The sequence below is a fragment of the Eleutherodactylus coqui genome, chromosome 5 (assembly GCF_035609145.1).
Source record: "Eleutherodactylus coqui strain aEleCoq1 chromosome 5, aEleCoq1.hap1, whole genome shotgun sequence".
Taxonomy (NCBI): Eukaryota; Metazoa; Chordata; class Amphibia; order Anura; family Eleutherodactylidae; genus Eleutherodactylus; species Eleutherodactylus coqui.
Window position 1 is genome coordinate 269588540 of NC_089841.1, and position 20527 is coordinate 269609066.

The window sequence follows — 20527 nt, forward strand, 5'->3', positions numbered from 1 at the left end:
ATAAATATTCCAAAAAGTCAAAGCCTGCTATGGCCGAAGTTAACTCCAAACACGTTTATGAGGTCAAGAACATTGTTGATATGAAAAAGATCAGGAATAAAACATATTTTTTTGTGGACTGGAAGGGATATGGCCCGATGGAGAGGTTTTGGGAGATTTCGGAGAATATTAATGCTCCTCTTCTACTACAAAGGTTCTTGCTAACAACTAGGAGGAAAAGGAGAGGGCATAAGGAGGTTGGTACTGTTGGACCATCTACCCGGGGCAGCCGCCCTCTTGCTATTCCAGGCAAACGCGGGCATCACTCTGCTTCTCCTGTATGAATAGCCTTTAGCTATTTACTTGACATCAGTACTGCAGGAGTTAATACTTCTTAGTGCTGTATGCTTTCCATCAGCACTGCAGGAGTTAATCCTCCCCAGTGCTCTCAGCCCAGCTGCAGGGTAATTGGCTATTACCCTTCTATTTAGCTGTACTGGGGATCCTCCTTCTTGCTTTGGTGTGTGTTTGTCGTCCAGCTAAGGCCTCCAGCATCTGCCCTGATTCCTGGTTTCTTACCTGGTTTACGTTTTCACTCTGCCTGTTCCATCACCAGACCAGATTTTGTTCATAGCTCAGGCTGTTCACGGTGCTTTGCAGCAGTCTCTCTGACCCCCGTGGGTCAGCTGCCATCCACACCGGGACTATTCCAAGAGGTAGCGACCAGCTCGGTTCCCCATGGCAAAGTCCAGATCTCTGTACAGGGGTTAAAGGGTGAATACAAGGGAACCGTCAGGACAACACCCTTAGGTTGAGCCCAAAGCCAAACTGGTTGGTTGGCACAGTGATTCCACACTCACTGTCTGTAACAGTTGTTTTTGGTACTACTGGAACTACTGTTTCTTCTTCAGTAGTTAGAGACCCTAACAAAATGTCAGTGTCATTTTCCTTGCTATCTTGAATTTGAACTTGAGATTGCTCTTGTTGCTGCTTAGGTGGAACAATTGTTATGTCATAAAATCTGAGTGATACAGAATTCTCATCAATCACTACATCTCTGCTGACAGTTAACGCCTAGATTTCTGGATGCAAGATTCTATATCTTTTTGGTTTTCACTGCAGCGTACAAGGACTCCTTCTTTGGCATGAGATTCCCACTTTGTACATTTTTCTTTGGGAACATGTACAAATACGTTACTGACAAATATCCTTATGTGCTGTAGTTCAGGCTTCTTGTTGCTCCATTGCACATATTGGGTTTTGTTTATAGCTTTACGCAGAAGTCTGTTGTGAAGATAAGAAGTCACAGTTGCTTCTCCCCAATATGTTGGTAGCAAATCTCCATCAAACAGCAAATTTCTTCTACTTTCTCTACCAGAGAGTTTGGTTCTTTCTATCTGCTACACCATTCTGGTCAGGTGTATATGGCATGGTGGTTTAAAACATGATTTCATTCATTTTAAAATGGTTTGTGTCTTACAACATGTGTATTCAGCTCTATCACCTCCACAAAGAGCTTTTAAAATTTGAAACAAATTTGTTATATTCTTTAACAAGATGCTTTTCAACTATCTCTGGAAATTCATCTTACTGTAAGGCAGTGTGGCAAGCCGGGGTTCCTCACCTATTGGATTGCCGACCTCTTGGACTGGAATGGACATGACACGTGTATACAGGCTCCAGGAGACTTGCAGTTTCTTGAAAACTGGCTTCCACCAGCATTTATTTAACAGCACACCAAATGTATACAGCATATCACACAAATGTCAAAGATTCATAATCCGCAGGGTTACTGTCACTATCCCTGCCTGGGTTTAGAGGGCATCTTCCTCTATGAGATTGGCTTGACGGTTCCCCAAAGCTGGTCCACACCAGACCTCAAGTTCACAGTCCTGATGGCTGTTCCTACAGCCTCTCATTCTGGCTGGCAGCCTGCATTCTCCCTTAATGAGGCAGGAATTGACACCTTTAACCTTTTATTTCTTGTGTACTGCCCTTCTACAAAACTCCACCCCCACCCTCCAGGCTTGGAGGTCTCTCTTTTCTACTGGGACTTTCCTAGCTGCCTTCTCTTTGGTCTCTTGTACTTCAGAGGGTTGCTCAGCCTCATTCTGATGCCCAGGTCTCACTTTCTCAATGACTTTACTCTTGTTACAGAGGTGATTTCTCCCCTCAAGACTTTCACAGTTTTTAGCTCAACGATTCTTCATTGGGATCTTCTTTTCTTTTACTTGCCTGAACTGGGCCCTAGACCTCTCTAGTCTCTGAACCTTCCTTCAAGCAAGATGACTATTTGATTCACAGAGTTTTATCTTTGTGCTTAACTTCTTAGCGAACTCTTGAAACCCCATCTTTTCCTATGACACCACTTTCAGGGTGTATGTCATGGTTAGCACTTCGGTCTCTTTCACACAAGTCCTTTCTTCAGCACACTCACATTGAACGGCATATCTAGCAGACATGATTTTCTTTTCAGTAAGCCCCTGTTCACACATCTTCTGTAGTTTGGACACAATCTGCGATTGGTGACCAAACTCCACAGTAACATCTTCTAATTCTTGCTGAAGGCTCACTTTAAACTTCTCATGTTTATCATAGGCAGCTGCTTTTTCTTCATACTGTTGCTTTGTGGCATCTAATTATGTTTGTATTTCTCTTTTCTGCTCTGCCACAGAATCCAAGCACACAGTATTCTTCTCCATTGTCTTTTCCATATCTGACACCTGAGCCCGAAGTGTTGAAATCTGCTCTGACAGGTTTCTTAATCTTCCACTGACTGCTTGAGGAACACATTTCTCTCATCTTGCATTGTCTTCAGGTGTGCACTAGGGCCAAGACTCTTTACTCTGAGCTTCCAACTCCACCTGCAGTCTCTTAATCTTCTCAGACAGCTCTGCCTGAACCCTGTCCCTTTCAGTGATTTTTACTTGTAGCTCTTGAACTTGCATCTCTACTGCATTTCTCTTGCATTCAGATTCATGCTTGTCTTCTAATGATATCTTCACCTCATGGGACAGCTCAGTACATTAACTTTCCAAAGTCCGTTTATCTTCTTCCAAGGTTCCTTTCATCTGTTCAGCTTGCTCTAACTGTTTGGACAGTTCCCCAATAACTAGAGCATGATTCTGGTTAAGTTTCTGAATTTGAGCTTCGTATTTTTCAGCTACCTCATCCATGCCCATCTGTAGCTGGGACACCAGTCACTCATGGAGTTCTTCCTGGTTTTCCTTGAAGTTCAGTATATTTTTCAAGAGCTTTGTTTGCTTCTCTGCCTGGCTGCAAGCAGCTTTCTCTATTGCCAGGCTTTCCCTGAGCTCAGTTGTCTGCAACTCCCATTCACTATCTCTCTTTGCTAACTGCATTTCCAACTCTGCAACTTGGTTATACAAACCTGTAGTTTAATTACGTGCATCTGTAGAAGCTCTTTCTAACCTGCAACACATTATCTCTAACTCTTGGGTTTTCATTTGCAGTTTCATACAGTCCTGTTCACACTGCACAGATTTTGCCTCCAAATATACTCTGCGATCAGCCTTATCTCTGGCTATATTTCTGAGGTGTTGTATCTCCTCGTGGGCTTTTGAAAGATATCCCTCACATTTTTTTTCTCACTCCTCAACTCTTCTACGCTTTGCTCACACTGAAGTTTTCTGTTTCAGCAGCCACCTTTCATCAGCTTCAGCTTTAGCTACTCTTTTAAGACACTCATTCTCCTTTAATACAGCTGCATTTTTCGCTTTTACCTGAGCTGCTTCTTTGAGAGCATTTTCACTTTCTCTCTGGAATCTTTCCATCTGCTCCTCTAATAACAGCCTTTGCCTCTTGGCCTCTTTTCCGAGCAGACACAAGTTAGCCCTTTTTTTTCTAACTGTGCTTCATATTTCTATTAGCAGCGTGACAAGCTTTATGTAAGCTTGCATCTGTAGATGTTCCTCCTGAACTCTAAGTAAGCATTCCTTGTCTGTCTAACCTTGGACCTTAGGGTCTACAATGACTATCCCTTCTGTTTTGCTAGAAGCAGTCTGCCTTTTCTTTTTCTTGGTACTTTTAGTGTTTGTGGTCCCAACAGACTTCTGGTTGCTACTGGGGTCTATTTTAATTTCACTGAAAACTACTGACACAAATCCTCTCTCTCTCTCTCTCTGAAGGCATATTTGTGCTAACTGTTCACACTCTGATTTCAATTGGGGAACATTTCTATCAATTCTGGTCACATCACACAGATAAAACCTCCCACAATCCCCCACACCCATTTCAGGGTTAATTAGAAAGCTGTTTTTTAGGGCCGCATGTGGATACAACTATTGTTGTGCTTGTTTAGCATTATACACGCTTTCTTTATACTTTAGCTGAAATGATTCACCTTTGATTTTTTTCTTCCGTCATTGTGACCCTCCTTTGTGATAACACAGTTGTCATCTTTGAACGTAAGTCTCCTGATCTGTTAGTTTATTCACTGAAAACAAGTTGCTTTCAAAATTAGGAACATGGAGCACATCCCTTACTGGGATCCTTCTTCTCTGTGCTGAGGAGACTTGACAGTTGATGTCTCCTTCTCCTTCTGAAGTCATATACTCACCATTAGCTAACATTACTTTTTCTGATTTGCTTTGGTCAAGGTTAGAGAAGAACTTTCTGTCATTAGCCATATGGTTTGTTGGTCTGGGGTCTATATAACACGTGTGCTTCACTGACATCTCAGCATTAGGCTGGGCTTTCACGAGCGTGCTGGCTACGAGATATACGCAATGACATTGAGTACTAGCTGCATGCTGCCAATTCCCATGTACTATATTGACGTGCTTATATGTATAATACTAGCTGATATACCCGGCTTCGACCGAGTTAATTTGGTACTGGTGTTTATGTGGTGTTCACATGGAAAATCTTATGAGGAAAAAGATATGTTCACCATTTTGCATAGTTCTCTGCGTTACCCAGAAAACACCACGTAGAGGTAACCATGCAACGCTTCCTTTATATAAAATGACATCAGGAAGTGAGAGAATTAGATTACACACATAAAATTTGGACACAAATTCTTTTGCGCTTAGAATTGAATAATCGAGTTGGGACCCATTAACTTTTCATATTTATGACACAATCAATGCTTGTGCCAAATTTCATGTTTCTATGTCATTGGGAAGTGAGAGATTTAGATTATGTACGTAAAATTTGGACGTTAATTCTTTTGCGCATAGAATTGAATAATGGAGTTGGGACCCATTAGCTTTTCCTATTTATGACATAATCAATGCTCGTGCCAAATTTCCCGTTTCTATGACACTGGAAAGTGAAAAAATTACATTCCGTACGTAAAATTTGGACGCTAATTCTTTTGCGCATAGAATTGAATAATGAAGTTGGGACCCATTAGCTTTTCCTATTTATGACATAATCAATGCTCGTGCCAAATTTCACGTTTCTATGACACCGGAAAGTGAGAAAATGAAATTCCGTACTTAAAATTTGGACGCTATTTTTTTTGCGCATAGAATTGAATAATCCAGTTGGGACCCATTAGCTTTTCCTATTTATGACATAATCAATGCTAGTGCCAAATTTAAAGTTTCTATGACACCGGAAAGTGAGAAAATTAAATTCCGTACGTAAAATTTGGACGCTAATTTTTTTGCGCATAGTATTGAATAATCGAGTTGGGACCCACTAGCTTTTCCTATTTATGACATAATTAATGCGCGTGGCAAATTTGAAGTTTTTATGACATTGGGAACTGAGAGATTTAGATTATGTACGTTAAATTTCGACGCCAATTCTTTTGCGCTAGAATTGAATAATCGAGTTGGGACCCAATTTCTTTTCCTATTTTGGAGATGATCTATGCTCGTACCAAAATTCATGTTTCTACGATATCGGGAAGTTGGAGAACTTTTGGCGAGTCAGTCAGTCAGTCAGTCAGTCAGTCAGTGAGTCAGTCAGTCAGTCAGTGAGTCAGTGAGGGCTTTCAGCTTTATATATATAGATAAAAGATGCTATGATTTTTCTTGCCTGTATATTTTGCACAATTTATGTGAGTGGTGACATGGCACCTATGAGCGATTGGTACAGCAGAACACACTTGCAGAATACGCAATACTGACAAGCTCATGTGATCCTGGCCATAAATGCAGCTTCAATACATGAATTTCCATTTTCTTCTTTGCTGGCACTTTTGATGACTTTTGCTTTTTTAGTCGATTCTTCCTGGCTCTCCAATCTGTGCAGCCCAACCTTAGGTGGTCTGATTTCTTGCATACAAAACCTTCATTTGTTTCCCTTGGGTTCCCTTACTTTACATAAATCTTCTGTTTTTACTGTAGCTTCTCTGCTCATCACTGCTGCCTGCACTCTCAGTTGTTCATCCATTAGCTTGCCTTTTCCATAAAGTGACCTTCTTGTATCTAATGCTATGACAGACATACTGTAGCTTTCTGGGAGACCACAGAGTAACAGTGCAGCAACATAAATATCTTGTATTTCTTCTCCAATACACTGCAGGCACGTTACAATTTCGAGAGTGTTTCTTATAGTCCTGCACAGGGCACATTTGCATTGGGCACTGGAGGTCCCGTGCCTAGGGCATCCAATCACAGTAGGGTGGTCCCAGAAGCAACTAGAAGGGTTTTTTTAAACACCTTTTGCAAAACTGTGACCCCTGTAACCCACTGGAATGGTCCTAGGTGAGGCTCCATGCCACACTGTCCATGTTGTACTGCCCACAAAGCCACTGCCCCGGCTGGACTGAGGGACACTGACAGCATGCAGGCAGCTCCTCCCTGCTGGTGCTGCAGTGCATGTTGCCAGGGGCTTAACTATAGAGGATGCAGGGGATGCGGTTGCACATGGGCCCAGGAGCCTTAGGGGGCCCATAAGGTCTCTCTTCTCCATATAGGGAATCCAGTACTATGAGTAAAGCATTATAGTTTGGGGCTCTGTTACACGTTTTGCATCGGGGCCCGGGAGCTTCAAGTTACGCTTCTGCATGTTGCCTTGCACTCCTGCCTTCTAGGTCTGTCAGAGCCCTTCCCTGCAATTCAGCCATGCTTTTTGGGGACCAGCCTTGATGCTCCTTTGCAGTGCCTCCTATACTCTATCAGTCTGGAAGCGCGAACAGCGGCAGTGGGATGTTCACAATTCAGCTGGTTTGGCAGCCTGCCCGGGCACATACAGTGGTATCCTGCAGGGCACCAAGGTGAAGAGTGGCAGCAAAGGAAGAGGATAAAGCTCCAAGATAGAGGAGACTGTGCTGGGACTCAACTAAAGCATAGACAGTTGAGGGCACACTACTCATACACTGGGAGTTATGGTATACAAGAGTGAAGAGGGGCCTATAAGGGTCCTAGTATATGGGGTACACAGGGGCTCACAGTATGTAGGAGCAGTGTAGTGGTAATTTAAATTTACAGTTTGATAGCAATTTCAGAATTCCTGTAGTGCTCTTTTAATCAGTAAAATAGTGCGGTGGTGTTATTCAGTCGTGGTGGGGTGGCATTATTTCATCACGGTACAGTGGTGTTATCTACTCGTGGTGTGGTGGCATTATTTCATCACGGTATGGTGGTGTTATTCAGTCGTGGTGTGGTGGCATTATTTCATCACGGTATGGTGGTGTTATTCAGTCGTGGTGTGGTGACATTATTTCATCACGGTATGGTGGTGTTATCTAGCCATGGTGGGGTGGCATTATTTCATCACGGTATGGTGGTGTTATCTAGTCGGGGTGTGGTGGCATTATTTCATCACGGTATGGTGGTGTTATCTAGCCATGGTGGGGTGGCATTATTTCATCACGGTATGGTGGTGTTATCTAGTCGTGGTGTGGTGGCATTATTTCATCACGGTATGGTGGTGTTATTCAGTCGTGGTGTGGTGGCATTATTTCATCACGGTATGATGGTGTTATCCAGTTGTGGTGGGGTGGCATTATTTCATCATGGTATTGTGTTATCTAGCCATGGTGAGGTGGCATTATTTCATCACGGTATGGTGGTGTTATCTAGTCATGGTGGGGTGGCATGATTTCATCCCGGTATGGTGGTTATGTCTAGTTGTGGTGGGGTGGCATTATTTCATCACTGTATGGTGGTGTTATCAAGCCATGGTGGGGTGGCATTATTTCATCACGGTATGGTGGTGTTATCTAGTCGTGGTGGGGTGGCATTATTTCACCACAGTATGGTGTTTTTTTCTAGTCGTGGTGAGGTGGCATTATTTCATCACGGTATGGTGGTGTTATCAAGCCATGGTGGGGTGGCATTATTTCATCACGGTATGGTGGTGTTATTCAGTCGTGGTGTGGTGACATTATTTCATCACGGTATGGTGGTGTTATCTAGCCATGGTGGGGTGGCATTATTTCATCACGGTATGGTGGTGTTATCTAGTCGGGGTGTGGTGGCATTATTTCATCACGGTATGGTGGTGTTATCTAGCCATGGTGGGGTGGCATTATTTCATCACGGTATGGTGGTGTTATCTAGTCGTGGTGTGGTGGCATTATTTCATCACGGTATGGTGGTGTTATTCAGTCGTGGTGTGGTGGCATTATTTCATCACGGTATGGTGGTGTTATCTAGCCATGGTGGGGTGGCATTATTTCATCACGGTATGGTGGTGTTATCTAGTCGGGGTGTGGTGGCATTATTTCATCACGGTATGGTGGTGTTATCTAGCCATGGTGGGGTGGCATTATTTCATCACGGTATGGTGGTGTTATCTAGTCGTGGTGTGGTGGCATTATTTCATCACGGTATGGTGGTGTTATTCAGTCGTGGTGTGGTGGCATTATTTCATCACGGTATGGTGGTGTTATTCAGTCGTGGTGTGGTGGCATTATTTCATCACGGTATGGTGGTGTTATCCAGTTGTGGTGGGGTGGCATTATTTCATCATGGTATTGTGTTATCTAGCCATGGTGAGGTGGCATTATTTCATCACGGTATGGTGGTGTTATCTAGTCATGGTGGGGTGGCATGATTTCATCCCGGTATGGTGGTTATGTCTAGTTGTGGTGGGGTGGCATTATTTCATCACTGTATGGTGGTGTTATCAAGCCATGGTGGGGTGGCATTATTTCATCACGGTATGGTGGTGTTATCTAGTCGTGGTGGGGTGGCATTATTTCACCACAGTATGGTGTTTTTTTCTAGTCGTGGTGAGGTGGCATTATTTCATCACGGTATGGTGGTGTTATCAAGCCATGGTGGGGTGGCATTATTTCATCACGGTATAGTGGTGTTATATAGCCATGGTGGGGTGGCATTATTTCATCACGGTATAGTGGTGTTATCAAGCCATCGTGGGGTGGCATTATTTCATCACGGTATGGTGGTGTTATCTAGTCATGGTGTGGTGGCATTATTTCTTCACTGCATGGTGGTGTTATCCAGTCGTGGTGGGGTGGCATTATTTCATCACGGTATGGTGGTGTCTAGTCGTGGTGGGGTGGCATTATTTCATCACGGTATGGTGGTGTTGTCTAGTCGTGGTGGGGTGGCATTATTTCATCACGGTATGGTGGTGTTATCTAGTCATGGTGAGGTGGCATTATTTCATCACAGTATGGTGGTGTTATCTAGTCATGGTGGGGTGGCATTATTTCATCATGGTATGGTGGTGTTATCTAGTCGTGGTGGGGTGGCATTATTTCACCACGGTCTGGTGTTTTATTCTAGTCGTGGTGGGGTGGCATTATTTCATCACGGTATGGTGGTATTATCTAGCCATGGTGGGGTGGCATTATTTCATCACGGTATAGTGGTGTTATATAGCCATGGTGGGGTGGCATTATTTCATCACGGTATAGTGGTGTTATCAAGCCATCGTGGGGTGGCATTATTTCATCACGGTATGGTGGTGTTATCTAGTCATGGTGTGGTGGCATTATTTCATCACGGTATGGTGGTGTTATTCAGTCGTGGTGTGGTGGCATTATTTCATCACGGTATGGTGGTATTATCTAGCCATGGTGAGGTGGCATTATTTCATCACGGTATGGTGGTGTTATCTAGCCATGGTGAGGTGGCATTATTTCATCACGGTATGGTGGTGTTATATAGCCATGGTGGGGTGGCATTATTTCATCACGGTATGGTGGTGTTATCTAGCCATGGTGGGGTGGCATTATTTCATCACAGTATGGTGGTGTTATATAGCCATGGTGGGGTGGCATTATTTCATCACGGTATGGTGGTGTTATCAAGCCATGGTGGGGTTGCATTATTTCATCACGGTATGGTGGTGTTATCTAGCCATGGTGGGGTGGCATTATTATATTATCACGGTATAGTGGTGTTATCAAGCCATGGTGGGGTGGCATTATTTCATCACGGTATGGTGGTGTTATCTAGTCATGGTGAGGTGGCATTATTTCATCACGGTATGGTGGTGTTATCTAGTCGTGGTGTGGTGGCATTATTTCATCACAGTATGGTGGTGTTATCTAGCCATGGTGGGGTGGCATTATTTCATCACGGTATGGTGGTGTTATCTAGTCGTGGTGTGGTGGCATTATTTCATCACGGTATGGTGGTGTTATCTAGCCATGGTGGGGTGGCATTATTTCATCACGGTATGGTGGTGTTATCTAGTCATGGTGAGGTAGCATTATTTCATCACAGTATGGTGGTGTTATCTAGCCATGGTGGGGTGGCATTATTTCATCACGATATAGTGGTGTTATCTAGTCGTGGTGTGGTGGTATTATTTCATCACAGTATGGTGGTGTTATATAGTCATGGTGTGGTGGCATTATTTCTTCACAGCAGGGTGTTTATCCAGTCGTGGTGGGGTGGCATTATTTCACCACGGTATGGTGGTGTTATCTACCCATGGTGGGGTGGCATTATTTCATCACGGTATGGTGGTGTTATCTAGCCATGGTGAGGTGGCATTATTTCATCATGGTATGGTGGTGTTATATAGCCATGGTGAGGTGGCATTATTTCATCATGGTATGGTGGTGTTATATAGCCATGGTGGGGTGGCATTATTTCATCACGGTATGGTGGTGTTATCTAGCCATGGTGAGGTGGCATTATTTCATCACGGTATGGTGGTGTTATATAGCCATGGTGAGGTGGCATTATTTCATCATGGTATGGTGGTGTTATATAGCCATGGTGGGGTGGCATTATTTCATCACGGTATGGTGGTGTTATCTAGCCATGGTGAGGTGGCATTATTTCATCACGGTATGGTGGTGTTATATAGCCATGGTGGGGTGGCATTATTTCATCACGGTATGGTGGTGTTATCTAGTCATCGTGTGGTGGCATTATTTCATCCCAGTATGGTTGTGTCATCCAGTCGTGGTGGGGTGGCATTATTTCACAGTACTGTAGACCTACCCATCATGGTACAATAGGGTATTTACATCCATCAAATATTACAGTATTTTTACAATATTACATTTACTGACCAACAGACTAGCATGAATCTTCTCCTTTGTTAACAATGACTAATTCATTACGATTGCTCAGAAGCGACCAAATCTTGATGATTATTTGCCAGTGTAAATGGGCCTTTGACCCCTGAAGGACTGGGCCCTTTTTTCATTCTCATTTTTTCCTCCTCACTCTCAAAAAATCCTAACTCTTATTTAGCCATTGACATAGTTGTCTGAGGGTTTCCCTTTGATGAGGCGAGTTGTGTTTTTCAATGGTACTATTTAATGTGCCATGTAATGTACTAAAAAACATTAAAAATTTTTAAGTGGAGTGAAACAGGAAAAACCTAAATCTCGCCATCTTTGGGGAGGGATTCTTGTTTATATGGCGTACACACTGCGGCAAAAATGACATAACTTTATTTTATGGGTCAGTATGATTATGACAATATCAAGTTTGTAGAATTTTTTTGTATTACTTTCAAAAAATATCTTTGGAAAAACCTGAAATTCTTTTCTGACAGCCCTAACTTTTGTATTGGTTTTTGTTGACCTAGTTGTGTGAGGGCTCGTTTTCTGCAGGATGTCCTGTAGTTTCTTTTCGTACAAACAGCTTTTTGAATGTTTATTATTCAATTATATTACATTTTTTTGTTGGAGTGACCAAAAAAAAGTGCAACTCTGGAATTGTGTTGGATAAATAATGCATTACTTTGATACATCAGACTTTTACGGGTGTGGTGATACCAACTATGTTTTGGGGATCTTTATGTTTCGATTTTTTTTTTCATTATATTTAGAGCAAAATAAGTTTTTAAAACTTTTATTACCTATAATAACATTTTTTCAACTCCTTTCTACATTTTTAAATCCCCGCAGGGCGCTTGAACTTACGACAGTTTCATCATTCCTGCAGTAACGAAGTATGTTAGGCTGAATGAAGACAGTGTCCATCTATTTCAGCCTGTTTCAACCCCTTCCTTGTTGGTCCAAAGGAAGGCAACCTTCCTGACTCCACAAGGCCAGCCAGAGTAATCCCTGGATCAACATTTGAGATTAACAACCCCACTGGTCACCTAATGTCTATATCCTGTAATGTCATAGCACTCTAGGAAGGCATCTAGTCCCTCTTAAACTCCTCTATGGATTTTGCCATCACCATGGCCTTAGGCAAAGAGTTCCACAGTCTCACTGCTCTTACAGTAAAGAACCCCTTCTGTGTTGGTGATGAAACCTGTTTTCTTCTAGACGTTGCGGATGCCCTCTTGTTACCGTCGCAGTCCTGGGTATAAACAGATCTTGGGAGAGATCTTTGTATTGTCCCCTCATGTACTTATACATAGTTATTTGGTCGCCCCTTAAGCATCTTTTTTTCCAGGGTAAATAATCCCAATTTTGACTGGAATACCCTCTCTGGGTATTCCAGTCCTCTCATTCTGTTTATTAACTTAGTCGCCCTTCTTTGAACCCCCTCAAGCGCTGCGACATCTTTCCTGAGCACCGGTGTCCAGAACTGTACATAGTATTTCATGTGGGGCCTGACAAGTGCCTTATGTAGTGGAAGAATAATGTTCTTATCCTTCGCCCCTATACCTCTTTTAATGCACCCCAAGACTCTATTAGCTTTTGCAGCAGCTGACTGGCATTGGTTGCTCCAGTTAAGTCTACAGTCCACTAGTACTCCCAGGTCTTTTTCCATATCACTTTTCCCTAGCAGTACCCCATTTAGTGTAGATTGGTGACATCCGTTTCTCCTGCTCATGTGCATAACCTACATTTATCAACATTGAACTTCATTTGCCATTTTTCTGCCCAAGCCCCCAGCTTATCTAGGTCCGTTTGTAGCCGTACCTTGTCCTCCGTTGTATTAACCCTTTCCAATCCACTGTCTGACCTCTGAAGACATTATGATTTAAGGCTGTACAGCTCCGATGTTGGAAGACATCCATCAGGGTTCTCTTACTGTATATTGCCAGCCTCTCTGCTGTCGGAGCCTATCCAACGTGTTACCTCATGCAGTACTGGCTTTAGCCAGCATATAGCGCCATTGTATAACGGCAGAAAAAGAGTAAGCCCCCTAGACTCTCCTAGGTCCAGCCTAGAACTTACTTAGAAGCTGATCAGATTGGTCTGACATGATTGACCCCTCATGAACCCATGCTGATGAGAGGTTGTACTGTTGTTTTCCTTGAGGTATTCTAGGATGGCATCTCTCATAAACCCCTCAAATATTTTTCCAATTATTGAAGTGAGACTCACTGGCCTGTAGTTACCAGGCTCTCTTTTGGACCCCTTTTGTATATTGGAACCATATTGGCAATGCGTCAATCTAGTGGTACAACCCCGATCTCTATAGTGTCAATAAATATGAGAAATAGCAGTCTAACTATCATGTCACTTAGTTCCCTTAGAATCCTTGGGTGTATTCCATCTGGGCCCGGCGATTTATCGATTTTTATCCTCTTTAACCAGCTCAGCACTTCCTCCTGTTTTAGGTATGCAATATTTAGTGGGGGGGGGGGGGTCGTTTTATTCCCCTGCATCTTGTGTGACATATCTTTTTCATTCATGATTACACTTACAAAGAAACCATTTAATAGATTTGCCTTCCCACCCCATCGTCTTCAATAGTTTCTCCATTATTTGTTAAAGGGCCAGTACTTTTAGTGCAAATCCTTTTACTGTTAATATAGTTGAAGAATAGTTTAGGGTTAATGTTGCTCTTTTTAGCGATTAGTCTTTCCGCCTCTTCCTTAGCAATTTAGATCTTTTCTTTACATATTTTATTTTTTTTCCTGTATGATTTTAGCAGTTCTTCGCTGCCTTCTTGCTTTAGTAGTTTAAAGCTTTCTTTTTTTTCATTTATTTCCCCCTTTACAGTCTTGTCGAGCCACATTGGTTTCCTTCTACTTGTAGTTCTTTTACTTTTAAACGGCATGAACTGTTCACATGAGGTGATTAGAATGTTTTTAAACTTTTCCCATTTGTCCTCTGTACTGATGTTTTTGAGGACATTGACCCAATTAATGTTGCCGATAGTAGTTCTAAGCTGATCAAATTTAGCTTTTTCTAAAGTTTAGTTTTTTTGTCGCTCCCTGATAAGACTTCTCATTGAATGAAAGCTGGAAATTAATTATATTGTGGTCACTATTTCCGAAGTGTCCCTTAACCTGCACACCCATGATTCTGTCCGGTTTGTTAGTTAGTACTAAGTCCAGAGTGGCCCTCCCTCTAGACGGCTCCCACACAAGTTGGGAAAGGTAGTTGTTTTTAATTGTTCTGAACAACTTATCACCCTTGTGAGATTTGCAGGTTTTGTTTTCCCATATTATATCCGGATAATTAAAGTCCCCCATTATAATTACTTCGTTGGGGTTTGACACCTCTTCTATCTGCCTTAATAATAAGATTTCAGTTTCTTCTGTTGCTTTTATATCTTCTCGTAGCCTTGACATTAGGTAGGATTTAACATATAGACAAACCCCTCCCCCTTTCTGTTCCCCACGGTCTCGTCTGCAGTGATTGTAACCCTGTAAATTTACGGCCCAATCGCACTTATCATCAAGCCATGTTTCCGTTATTCCCACTATGTTGTAATTTTCATCAGTCATTCTCGCTTCAAGCTCCCCCACTTTAATGATCAGACTCCTTGTATTTCTTGCCATACAATTTATACGGTTCTTGTTGATCTTTATATTCATTTTGTTTTTATTCACTGTAGCGGAAGAATCTAGTATTTCGAGTCACCTTTTTCACTGGGTAGATTCTAATCTCTGTGCTCAAAACCTAACTTTTATTGTTGATAAATTAAAAAAAGAGAAACATTTGACATACACAAAAAAGGTGGGTATAAGACCACCTACATAAAATCAAGGGGAGAGGAAATAAGTGCAGTACCAAACATTCAGAAGGATATTTATAAATGATGCGCAGACAATATTCGCTTAAGACAAATCCAATGACTATGAATTTAGTCATAGGAATAGTGTTGGGTATTACACTGCACTCCCAAAATATATTTTTCTCTAAGGCGAATTAAGGCCTCAGTCACACGGGCGCATTGGCGCCCGTGTGACTGCAGGAAGGAGACGGACGTACCTGAAGACGGCCGTCTCTGCAGCGCCGGAGGAAAAAAAACATGTGACCGGCTTCATTGCCGGTCATGTGTTCTTTCAGCAGCGCTGCAGAGAGACGGTCGTCTTCAGGTACGGCCGTCTTCTAACTGTCAGTCACACGGGCGCATCAGCGTTGGTGTACGGCTGCCGATGCGCCCGTGTGACTGAGGCCCAAGGCTGAGTTAGTTTGAAGTGTGACAGGGGTGGCACCAAAAAAATCGGCCTATTTGGTCTCACTACCAACTGTCTAAAGATTGCTGACAAGTTTACCACTGAATTGTCAACAACACTTAGAAATTACTTTTGAGGTTCAACGCGTTTCCGCCACAATAATGTAGCCTCGTCAGGAACGTGTCATTTTTGAATTAGCTTCGAATAACAGCAGGAGAATTCACCTAAAAGCCTTTTTTCAAATGTTTTATACTCTATATGTTGTAAAATGGTGTAAGGGGAATGAGTTAGCTAACTCCTGACATGGGAGTTGCTGGATGTAATAAATGAGGCTGGAGATGCTGCTACTAGAACCATTTATTATTTTGGTGCTCTTGGGTGGGGGGATTTTTTGAATGGGTGGTTTATGATGTATGAGGTAATTTCTGAAGCAACGTTTGCGGTGTTAACCCTTTCCAATCCACTGTCTGACCTCTGAAGACATTATGATTTAAGACTGTACAGCTCAGATGTTGGAAGACATCCGTCAGGGTTCTCTTACTGTGTATTGCCAGCCTCTCTGGTGTCGGAACCTATCCAACGTGTCACCTCATGCAGTACTGGCTTTAGCCAGCAGATAGCGCCATTGTATAACAGCAGAAAAAGAGTAAGCCCCCTAGGAAAACCAGGATACAAAAATTGGATTGGAAAGGGTTAAACCATAATAAGCAAGCTTATACTCACCTCTCACAGGTCCCCACATCTTCTGTGATGCAGCTCGGTCCTCCATGCAGGGTCTGTGTTTACAGGCTGCTGCAACCTGAGCGCTGAGGTCTGTGATTGGCTACAGCAACCTGTGACATCCCATAAACAGGCTGCTGCTGCCTATAATATAACATGACAGGGAAGACCAGAGATGGCGATGCAGGAGATGCGGGGACTTTTGAGAGATGAGTATAAGAAAAAATGCCAGAATAGTGGTTTTTGGTTACCTCATCTCCTCAAAAATAGGGAACAAAAAGCGATTAAAAAGTTGCATGTACCTCAAAATGGTATCTATAAAAATAAGAGCTCCTGACCCTACTAAAAAAACAAACCCTCATGCAGCTCCATCAATGGAAAAGTAAAACAGTCAATCACAAGTCCCATATTATGGGGACAGAAAGCATTTTTAAATAGTTTTTTAACTTTAAAAAGTAGTAAAACATCACAAAAATACTATAAATGTCGTATTCCGTAATTGTTCTGACCTGTAGAATAGTGAGAACCATTCATTTTTACTGCAATACTAAAAATGAAACCAGAAAACAATGATGGAATTCTTATTTTCTATTCCTTTACCCCAGATATATTTTACCAGGGAGCTGGGGAACAATGTGCCTCATCTGCCAAAATGCCTTGTCTTGTCTGTCACCTGTGTAGATTTTCACGTACTTTCGCTTATCAGCAGCTCATTCACCTTGAATTTCCAGGATTGGTAGTTCTAGTCGGTCAAGTTTGCAACTTTGAACCTAGCAAGATTACTGCCAGTGGCCATTCTTTCTTCTTAAAGGGGTGTTCCTATGACTTAAAATTGCTTCACAACCACTCTGACCTTACTGGTTGCTGCTGACCAGAACATGTGACTACTGCAACCAATCACTGGCTACAGCATTGACCTGCTATAGTCTTTGATTGGCTGCAGTAGTCACAAGTCCTGGTCAGCTGCAACCAGGTAGTACGCAATAGTTGTAAAGCAATTGTACATCATGAAAAACCCCTTTAAGAATTCACTATTGTTCTGGGCCATTAACATGTTACCAATGGCTTATTCAGAGCACTCTCCAAGCACACAACAGGTCAACAATTATTTCTTCAGTAGCATCAGGACAAGAAGTCTCTGTAGCACGAATTCTGTGCTCTTCCTGCTTCCTCTTTTTGTGAGTTTTCTTTTTTTTTTTCAGCACAACTTTATTAAAGGGGTTGTCTGAGTGTAAAAAAAAGTTTTTCAGCCAGCAGGAGATTCAACAGAGGTTCTCCACTGCTTCCTTGGGGGAGGAGAAGTGAGGTAAGGATTAGAGATGAGCGAGTATACTCGCTAAAGGCAATTGCTCCAGCGGGCATTGCCTTTAGTGAGTACCTGCCCGCTCGAGACTGAAGGTTCGGGTGCCGGCAGCGGCGGGGAGCTGCGGGGGATAGCGGGGAGGAACGGAGGGGAGATCTCTCTTCCTCTCTCCCCTCGCTCCCGCCTGCTGACAGCCGCTACTCACCACTCCCCCGCGCCGGCACCCGAACCTTCAGTCTCGAGCGGGCAGGTACTCGCTAAAGGCAATGCTCGCTCGAGCAATTGCCTTTAGCGAGTATACTCGCTCCTCTCTAGTAAGGATCTATTTTTTTTTTGTTATTTTATAGCATACCCGGCCATTTAAAAAACATTTTTACAACCCCTTGAAGAATATGACACCATCCCAAAGGCAGGCAACTCTGCACTATCATGTAGTTGTTGCAGTAAGCAAAGTAATAACCATTACTCCAACACTCTGAAACTCGTGTCCATTGTAGATTCATGTCCTTTGAGTCAAGAGGACCTACAATCATTTATAGTTGTTGGAATGAAGCACGAAAGCTCTATAACATAGGCGTCAAAAGAAAGACGTCTCCAAGTTTTCCATCTCAAGGTTAGTGGGAAAGTGAATCCATGAAGTACACAAGATGGCGACAGTTCAAAGCAAAGTACAGTGTGGTTTGTAGCTAATAAAAGTTGAACCCATGACTCGCGTGTGGGACGTGAGGACCATTGGGCATTTAATGGAGACCCCTCACAGGAAATTGCATTCGGTGTTGGGATAGACATATGAAACATATGGGGAGCTTACTGGGCAGACAATCCAGGAAGACCATCTGTTAGTAACAAGTTGATTGACAACATTTGAAGAAGTCCAAAGAAATCCATCAATAATTGTACCTTCTAGTCCTTCTAAGCACAACTGTTCACAAAGTTCTGAAACCCATCTCCATTTTACTGGTTATGAACCTCCGTTGTCACATGCCCTCCGCCCTGCTGATGACCTAAATGGAGCCTAAGAATACAGGCTAACGAGCATCCACATGAATTCATTGAATATGAATGTAATAGCCCTAAAATTAATGTATGATGCGCTCCTGCCTGAGATTGCGTGATTCGTGCATTTTCCTTTGCGGAAGGCACTGTGACACCACACAATCACCTCAACATGCTGAAAATTGTAATAACGAGATGGTGGCCCTCCACACTAGGCCACGATTGTTACAGAATGTCTTGATGAGACCTCTCCATTGTGCTGAATTAATACGGACGGATGGAAGCAGTGGTCCCCACACCCTCAGGACCGGACGCCTCTGGAGTTCTTATATCTAGAGGTTTGTAACGCAATCTACAGAGTTGATATTCAAAGCATTCAACACTTGAAATAGTGAATCAAGGAAGCCGTTGAATCTGCCACTCCTGATGTTCTTGGTCGAGTGTGGCGGGAAGTGGAGCAATGAAGCCATACAGACCTTCATAAACATGTATTTGAGTTGTTCTTTCATTTAATTCCTGTTTACTAATCTGTATCATGTTCCATATATTGCAGTTTATAATCTTTCCAAACCCCATCTTGACTTTTTGGACACAAACCCGGAGACTTTGGCTTTCATTTGACATCTGTTTTATGTCTTTCTGTGTTTTACTCCATCACCACAATCATTTGAAGCCCCACCATGACTTTTAGGACACGGTATTTTTTATAGTACTTGAAACCCTAAAATGATGGCTTAGCATTACATTTTGAGGAAGAGTAGGGGCGGGGGCGGGGGCTTGGTTTAGGTTCATGGCCATTGTTTTTGTTACCTAATGGATTGACATACTTATGTTACAATGATCTATATCAGCACTGTACTGTTTATATCTTTGACATGGGAAGTATCATATCATCATATAATACTTGTTTTTTTCCAGAATCCATTCCACCTGCGCATGGACACTAGAAGTTCAGTCGGTTCCCTCATGGAGATCTTGAGCAGTGTCTTACAAAGCAACAGCTGGGAGGAACTTCTGGTTATCACCTGCCACCCATGGGAAACCACCACCATTCTCGACTATTTTACAAGTAATACCAGTATAATAACACGTGATATCCTCAACATTCGCTCACTCAATGATTCTGCTGTGGAAACCTACCTGCATCATCACTTTGAGGCCATAAAAGATCTTGAGATTCCCTTGGTTCTGCATGGATGTGATGCACATCGATCTTCTTTAGTATTCAAGGCTTCTCGAGACAGTGGGTTGGAACCACAAGAGTTTCATTGGATGATTGGACAGCCTCTCAAAGTAGAAGAGATGCAGACTGATGGGATGCCACCTGGGTTACTGGCTTATGGAGAAGTCAGCCGACCAAGTTTGGAACAGTTTATAAGAGATGCAGTAGGGTTAGTTACCCGGGCAATCACCAGTGCGGTGCAGGTGAGACCAGATCTTGCTCTTATTCAGACCATGATAAACTGCAATGACAAGCAGACATCACCAGCTGATTCTTCCGGTATGTACCTGTCTAGGTGAGTTCCAGTCTTTATTTAGAGTGGCTTTGAATCATGCATTCCTTCTGACAAAGTATCAAGCACTAAACAGCAATAGAAACAAAACTCCGACATTTGAGTGGATATCAGAATAAAAACAGGGCTTTATTTAAATTTCAAGGATAAAAACATAAATTGCACAATTTTGGAAGATGTTTTTATCCATGAAATTTAATTAAAGCCCTTTCTTTATTCTGGAATCCACTCAACTGCTGGAGTTTGTTTCTAATAGATCTATTATGATATCAAATATACAGTCCAGAAAGCAGCAGAGTCATAATGGCCATAAGACAATAAGTGATAGTTTGTTCTTTATGTT

At 42.6% G+C, this 20527-nt stretch overlaps 1 protein-coding gene across 1 annotated transcript in view; it reads left to right on the forward strand.

The window, feature by feature from the left end:
* The window catches only part of GRIN3B (glutamate ionotropic receptor NMDA type subunit 3B), a 151527-nt gene that overhangs the window by 31936 nt on the left and 99064 nt on the right, over positions 1–20527 (forward strand). Inside the window, exon 2 of the mRNA XM_066602061.1 lies at positions 19589–20187. Coding sequence (XP_066458158.1) covers positions 19589–20187 — 599 coding nt within the window. The remainder of the gene's footprint in view (positions 1–19588; positions 20188–20527) is intronic.